An 8,272-nucleotide genomic window follows, 5' to 3' on the forward strand; every position below is an offset into this window, starting at 1 on the left:
ACACACTTGCTTTTGAAACACCTATCAGGATGGAGCACATGTGACTATGAGCGCAGGGGTAAGTGACAGTCAGGGCATGACATACAGCAAGACTCCCTACCCCACTGGACCGGGAAGCATGACTCCTGGCAGCGGACCCGGGTTCGACTCCACGTTCAACAGAAGCAATCCAAACAGTCCATCATATGGTCTGAATGATGATTTCCACGCACAAGCGTCTGGAAACAAAAGTCCTGGAGGATTTTTACAGGAACCTTGGGTTGGTAATCTTTGGAATGATTTGAAATTAGTGATTCAGGCCTTGATGCATTAGAAAAAACAAAAGTGTTAGAAAAAGAAAAAAACATTAGTGAAACATTATTTCAGTCTTGTTAAGATTGTAAAAATTTGATAATTGAGCCAGTTTGTGGTAATACAAATTGCTCATGTGATGAAACTGTGAGTAGTGTGCTTGTTTCAATTAACATTTTTTAATAATGATAAGAAGACGTGAACAATAAATTGGATTTTTTCAATATAGATATGGTTCAAATTTACTTTTATATCCTTGCCATTTTAAAATCTAGTACAAAACAAAATGTTGGCATGAATTTTAAACAGATGGATAGGTCGAACACCCACCTGAGCCAGCAGGGAGGTGCCAACAAATTGAACGTCATGCAACAGGATGAATTTCATTCACAAACATATGGAAACAAGAGTCCGGGAGGATTCCCACAAGATACATGGGTTCGTATCTCTATCTATCAATATATTTTTGTGGGATTATAACTACGTTTTCATGAATGCGTCTGAATGCACATTCACATGTTGTATTAAAACGAACTTTCTTGGGTTCAGCTTCAGGTGGCTATGATTTATGAGTTTTTGATTTTTTCCCCAAACTGTATAGACAGCCATTTTTTTTTAAATATTTTTTGTTTTTGGAGATAAATAAAAATTCGTTTCGTTCATAGAAGCTTGTATGCATCAACTAGCTTCCGTTTTGTGTCGGAAAAGCAAGATTTACAACAGCTCATTACAAAGACCTTGAGTTTTTTTTAGAAGTATAATATATTTATTAATGATTTCAATTCAAAAAGAAATTTGCATCTTGATTTATGGTAGAAGAAGTTAAAAGTACCTGTATGCGCTAAAAATGAAAAATATTTTGATGATAGATAAGTGAAATTTTCTGAAAAGGTTTATTATGTGAAAGGTGATGATTAAGTAAAGATATAGTTTTTACTTTGACGTTCATTTGTTTTAATTAAACACCACACAAAGTACTACTGCATTAAATAAAATGTATCTTATATAACTAACTTTTAAAGGTGGACAGATCAAATGCCCACATGAACCAGGGAGGTGCCAGCAAAGTTAATGTTGGATACGACCAGGTTGGTACCCTAAACAGTATTTGTGTATTTTCTGATAGTCTCTTTATGTAAAATTTGTTTATACGTCACTCAAATTTTATTCTTTTGTTAAACCGTTGGTACTTATGTATATCTATATCTATTTATTTTACCATTTATTTTACTTTTAGGTTTTGTTATATTCATTTCAATATATACGATCTCGTTGAGACAGTTCAACTGATTTATTTATTTTGGGTACTCTGCATCACAGGATGGAACTGGTCATGCAGGTACTTTCCAGGACGATCACATGCGACAACAGATGGTTGGCAGCGGTCAAATCATGGGAGAAGCAGGTTGGGGACCCTACTCAGTCAGTGGTCAGACGAAAACTCTGACTCGTACGTACACTGATTCTGATGGAACTGTCGTTACAGAGGTCGGTTGACACATTCATCCCATATAATGTTTTGGAAATTATAAGTTGATTGAATAAAAAATAAGCACGTTTTCTTATTTTGCCTTAAATTTTGATGGGCGATTGGCTTGATCGAGATCAATTTGAAGTACTACTGGTGGATAAATAAAAGAAATTTCAATTTTTTTTTTAAATAAACCAAAAACACTTTCCTTCACATTTGATCATTGAGTTTTGAAATCAACTAACCTCACTAACTCTAACGATTAACACGTGCACGCACAATGCAGAGAAGAGTGGAAAAAAATGGAGTCATTGAAACTTTTGTTGAAAAGAAGAGGACTGCCACCACAGCTGATGACGTCGAAGAAGATGATTACGACAAGGTAGTTAATGATTGCGTTTCCTCCAATTGTCAAGTTGATATCTTTCAATCGTTTTTTCGTATATTTGATTCCATTTCAGTTAAACAACAGCTAGTTAGCTTTCGTACACTTGTTTTTATGTTATTCATTAGGTAAGTCTTAGTTAATGAAGAATTTCCAGTTTGGAAAATGAATATTAGTTGGTTACGAAAGCTTTAATTTTTCATTAAATTTTGTATATCTATAATAGATATTGACTATACTCTAGTTATTATTTTTGATAATTTTCAATGATAATAATAATTTAAATTAAATTATGAACGAATTATTAAAACTCAGATGTTGGCAGATGCAATAAGAAATGTAACCGACATGAACCCCGATTTGTCGGTTGAGAAAATTGAAATCACCAAAGCTGATTGATGTTAATTATTTCAGAGCATTTACTTTTTTTTCACATTTTTATACTTTCATTACTCTCAATCGATGTAATTAGTATACTAATATTTTTATTGTAACTGACATGACATTTTTTTCTTTTTAGAGGTCTTCATAGTCATTCAAAACGCTTACAATGTCAATCTAAACGAATTTTATTTTTATGTTTTTTGAATGTAATTTATACATGCTACGTGAAGCAATTATAACCAGTTTTATAGGGATGAATCTGGAGATGTTCATGCAAACCCAAATTAATTGCAAGGTTTGCCGACAAGTCCTAGTGAAACTTTTAACATCTGATTTTATATTTTCAAAGTATAAAATGTCATTCATGTATGTTATGCCTTTCCTCCGAAACATTCTACCAAGTGCATTCTTATAGACTATCAGGTTTTACGTTTTTTTCTTATTTATTTGTATGTCTTCTTGATACAAATCTTGTCGTCAGTATTTATAAATGTTTTGATATTAAAGTTTGTTGAAGTGGTATTTAAATGAGCTCCGCCCTACCAGTATTAACTATGCTTTTACGAAATTTCATTTTAAATTAACGCAGTAATCAATTTCTATTGATCTGCCTTGAAAGTTGTTTGGAAATAAAAAGCACAAAATAATTCTTTATAATTTATTTTAGGTGTACTGAATATAGATTAAGTACAATGAAATACATATTATATAGGTGGTACATAACTAACTACAGCTGCACACAAATGTATCAGATATCAACACGCATTTAAATATCAGTTTGTGCATAAGGAATAAACGCGAATTCACGGGATAGGCACTGCATCCAAAACGTTGATGTTAATGTTGATGTCAGCTTTGCTTGCTGTGTGATGCTTATACTTTACAAATGTTCATCTTATGTAGTCGCACACGGTTAATTCAAAAAATAGAAAAAAATGTACAAGTTGGGAAAACTAAGAGTGGTGCAAAAAAACGAAACAACGTAGCAAATAAAATAAAATCATGACTGCGTATAAAGTTTTGACAAATCGTACACAGAATTTCATCAGAAATAAACAAAAACAAATCATGGACATGATATATGAAAATAAATTTATTTATGATTATGATCAATACAAACCATTTACGAAATAACTTATTTAGAAGATTAACGAAGATTTAAAATTTAACGAAGTACGTTGCTTGTGTGTATGCTAAGAGTATTTGTGTTGTACGTTTGCATGTGTTGATGTCATGTTGATGTATCTACATACAAACAACCACCACGATGATATGATACTAGGGCAAGAAAACAAGACTACAGATTCTGTTGCTCAGCTTATTACGTAATCTGTGACGTTACTAGATATTCTAAAATTGAGGAAACCTTGATTGGAATTTGGCTTTTGTGGCACTTGGTCCTCCAGACGATGACTTAATTGTCGTTGTTCTGTCCTTCATGTCATTCGTATTTTGCATTAGAGATTTTGGCTTTTTATAAAAAAATATGGAGAAATTTTTTAATGTTATAATTCTATTAAATTTATTTTTTAATGTGATTCAAAGCAACTTTATGAAAGAAGTGATGCCATGCTACGTAGCGGTCAGAACTTGAATCTAAGCGTGGTAGCCAAGGCGTGGCGATCTCGTTAGTTTCTAATCTTGTTTTGTATCTTCCGGGCTCAGACGTTTGTTTAAATGAACGAGTATGGGGACCCAAATGATTTAAAATAAGATACAGATAGCACTTAGATCGTCATTCCTTCCTTAGTCTAATCTTTCCAATCTAATCTAAACTATTCAAAAGGCAATCGTCACAAATGTCACTGTTTAGCCAAACAGTTATTTATTGGAAGAAGAACGACGACATTATATATGAGAAAAATTCCATTCTGTAAAATAAGCAGCTGAAATAATATTAGTTAACCGAGTAAATTTGAAAAACAAATAATTTCAACAGAAAAAGTAAAAATCCAACCAAATGGTTCCTCGGTGATGGAGAAAATGTCTGCTGCTCGTGAGAAAAGAGTTGATGATTCCAATCTGGATTACTCTGATGAAGGTGTTGCGACTGATTCTGAGAAAGAAACCTGGAACGAGGTGTTGGGGTGGGTTGGTTTCTGTGAAGGAGTGGTCGAGGAGTAAGTTCTTCATCTGAAAATTTGCTGTTGACGTTATTAGTGGTGACGTCATCGTTGAGGTCATCGTTGCTATTATCGATACTTCTGAAGGCCTCATCGTCGTGATCGTCATCATTGTGCTGCCCATGTCCTCTTTCATGCACGTGTCTCTTCGTCATTGACGGCGTTTTCGGTCTGAAGGTTTTTTTAAACTGGAAATGACACACATCCCATCCCATTCATGGCAGATATGAATTCTCAATGTACTGAGCTACGTACAAATCAAATAATCCACATTCACATCATCATCACCATCGTCAACGTTGTCGTCATCGCCCTCATCATCATCATCGTCGTCGTCGTCCTCTTGCAAATACTAAAAAATACTCCTTTCGTTAACATCAACTTCGAACGCCAGATCATCGCCATTCTTAATAAGCTACCATAGAAAACATATGTTAAGCTCTTCATAAAAAAGCTAACACAAAAATGTACATCACAAAAGTTATGCCTAATATTTAAAACAAACTTTTTGCCGAAATCTGCATTTAAAATGGTAGAAAAAAATTTGCCAAAAAATGCTATTGCTTCAGCAATGAAACAAAAAGCAAGTTTTGTGAACAATGATGTTAGTTAACAAACCGCCTAAATGAAAAGATGACAACTGGTTACCTGCTCATTGGAGATGGAGGTGAAACGTTTAGCTGTCTTTGCAGCTTCTCATTCTGCCGCTGAAGCTGCTGCTGCTGCTGCTGTGGTTTCAACCATCTTGGCTTTTTATTAACTGACTTTTTATTTTTTGAATGTTGACGTTCAATTACTTCGCCGATATCTCGTTCATCTTGATTATCATCGTTAGTAAAACTGGCACTCCTATCATTCACCTCTGTCGTGTCTTTTGATATCGAAATATTATCTTCCGTGATATCTCCAACAAATTCATCGCGATTATTTTCATTTAGAGTTATTTCTTTATCTTAAACATAAATTAATAAATAAATTAAAATAATATATATATATATGTTTGTGAATATATATATATATATATATACATACACATATATACAATTATTGATGAAAATCCTAGCACGTTCCGCGTTAGTTAGCTTCCTGTTTAATTTTTCTAACGGTTGATCGTAAATCATTGTTAAGTTTCTTGAGTTCAAAACCAACATTTTTATATATTAAAAGCATGATAGGACATTTAAGCATGGTGGAACAAAAAAGGTTTTTTCGATATTCATATACCATGCCATCTTCAGTCTTTGAATAGCAATAGATACATTGTGTATGTAGCCAAATGCTCAAACAAATATATATATCCTACTGTGTCTCTATGTACAATGTTTCTCTATGTACAATGTTAACTCGTTGTTTGTTTAAAGTCAATAGTTAACGGTCATTTATTTAGTTATTACGATCTTCAACTTTGTCCAATATGACACTTTTACGTGTCATCATTATCGATGATTCCTCTGTTTCTAAATATATTAGTGGGAAGGATTCCAGTTGCACGTTGTTGAATATTTATTATCGGATGTCTTTGTTCGACGAGTATTCACTCGGCTAGTTGTAAATTATAATAGTTATTATTTTAATGTAAAATTTCAACATTGTTGTCCAAGATTTGCCTAGTAATTGTAGTTATGTTTCTCTTTCGTGTGATTCTTTATAGCGCCAGTTTGTACGTACATGGTCAGTCTTCTCGATAGCTCGGTAGACGTCATACCAATATATTCGGAATTATAGTGCCCACACTCACCAATATTACATTTGAACGAATATAATATATTCAATCTAATGTATTATATTAGATGGCTATGATTCATTACCGATTCTGACTTACTAGTGCAGTTGTTTTTCATCACGAGAGATTAAGTTTTCTCACGATATATATATATATATATATATATATATATATATATTTATTTTTATTTATTTATTTATATATTTATATATCACGACACAATGGTAGAACACACACACATGTACAGGTGCACACACATGTACACATGCATACACACACATACCTTGCTTATCGTCGTTTTCATCGAAAGAAAATCTAACATCCCACTTGACGTAATTGTTCTTACTGACAACATTCAGCATGTCAACTTTATCGTTCTTTGCACCGGCGTCATCATTGTTCAAGTCAGCATTAACGTTTTGCGTCGCTTGCACATTCTCTTCTCTCTTCTCAGCAGTTCCATCACTTTCATATTTATTCTTCATGGAAACATTACGGTTGTCTGGAGCTGTTAGGTTGTTATCGTGGTTTTCATGCTCTGTTCTTCTTGCCGATTCCATTCCTGTGGCATCTTCCCCCTTCGGAACATCGGTGTCTGTGGTTTGATGTTGTATGATTTGTTGTTGTTGTTGCTGCTGCAGCTGATGTTGTTGCTGCAAAAATGGTTGGGGTTTTAGTTTATTTAGCTGAAGTGTTGGCTTTGACTTTCGTCTAATTTTGTTAAATTTTTTGTGAACATTTCGATTTTTATTTTTCTTGTTTTTCTTTTTAGTTTCTTCAGAAAAATTTGAGTTGTTGAAGTATAAATCGTTGATATCATCATCGTCACTGCTAACAATATCAGTATCGTCTGAAGAGCTGTGTGCTAATACTGTTTGCCTGCTAATATGTTTTTTATCAGTAGTGGATGAACCTTGTGCAACAGTGGCATCTCCCCCACGATCGCGCGTTTTTTTTCGGGGTGATGCTTTTAAAGGGGCTACAGATAAAAAAATAACCACAAACATATTACAAATTGATGAGAGCAAAATCTTCATTCTCACCAAACACCATATGAGAGCAAAATTCAGACAGGTGAATTGAACAGCCCCGCAATAACAACCATCTCATAATAATAGACATATGTTTTGTGTGTGTGTGTTTGTATTTGTGTGCGTGTGTGTGTGTGCGTGTGTGTGCGTGTGTGCATGTAAACGTGCGGCAACATTTGAACTAACGTTTCGGTTGTTTAATCTCAGTTGCTGGTCCAGTGTTGCTGGCGTCTGTTTGCTAAAATTAAGAAACATTAAATAATGTATAATTAAAAATTAAATAATTATAATTATTATAAATTAAAAATATTTTTAAAAGTAACATCATCATCATCGCCATCATCATTGTATAAAAGCAACAAGATCCAATGCGATGTCCATTTCATCAGCCAACATTTGCTCGGGCCACGTCTTCAATCCTCGATCAACGACGGATCCGATTTTAATTTGGCTGACTCCTGCAAGAGTCATCTTTTTCCGACAATCCAGGATTCATTTTCCATCGATCCCAAAATTTCGCGTCACGACACCCACCGGTGCTGGTTATTTTTCCAACATGCACAAACCATTTAATTGCCATTCCAGACCATCACCAACACGCACTCTACATTTCTTTTCTTCTTATTATTACTTCAATCTCTATTTTCCCTTTCCCTGTTTTATTTATCATACATTAGTTTGTTTTATCATACATGCTTCATAAAGTGCATTAACAGCCCTGTGTGAATCACACTGGCTGATGGAATGAGTGGCGTGAGAAAAAAAATCTTAACTAGTTCATAATTCACTCCTAACTGATTTTACTATTGAAATAATATATATGTATATTATATATGTTTCAATATATTTATGACTTTCCATAGT

At 33.8% G+C, this 8,272-nt stretch overlaps 2 protein-coding genes across 2 annotated transcripts in view; one reads left to right on the forward strand and one right to left on the reverse strand.

Annotated features, from left to right (window-relative positions):
* Nucleotides 1-4,100: 4,100 nt before the first annotated feature.
* Nucleotides 4,101-5,365, forward strand: HELRODRAFT_162391 (hypothetical protein; the record flags this gene model as incomplete). Its single annotated transcript, XM_009024610.1, has 4 exons — nucleotides 4,101-4,158; nucleotides 4,471-4,618; nucleotides 4,692-4,794; nucleotides 5,288-5,365. The coding sequence occupies 4 exons, from the start codon at nucleotides 4,101-4,103 to the stop codon at nucleotides 5,363-5,365; spliced, it is 387 nt and encodes a 128-aa protein (XP_009022858.1).
* A 795-nt stretch (nucleotides 5,366-6,160) lies between these two features.
* Nucleotides 6,161-8,272, reverse strand: part of HELRODRAFT_162392 (hypothetical protein) — a gene marked incomplete at both ends in the record, with an annotated part of 9,849 nt that continues 7,737 nt past the window's right edge. The window contains 3 exons of the mRNA XM_009024611.1: nucleotides 6,161-6,196; nucleotides 6,698-7,356; nucleotides 7,595-7,646. Coding sequence (XP_009022859.1) covers nucleotides 6,161-6,196; nucleotides 6,698-7,356; nucleotides 7,595-7,646 — 747 coding nt within the window. The remainder of the gene's footprint in view (nucleotides 6,197-6,697; nucleotides 7,357-7,594; nucleotides 7,647-8,272) is intronic.

This window comes from Helobdella robusta (genome assembly GCF_000326865.2).
Source record: "Helobdella robusta unplaced genomic scaffold HELROscaffold_4, whole genome shotgun sequence".
NCBI lineage: Eukaryota > Metazoa > Annelida > Clitellata > Rhynchobdellida > Glossiphoniidae > Helobdella > Helobdella robusta.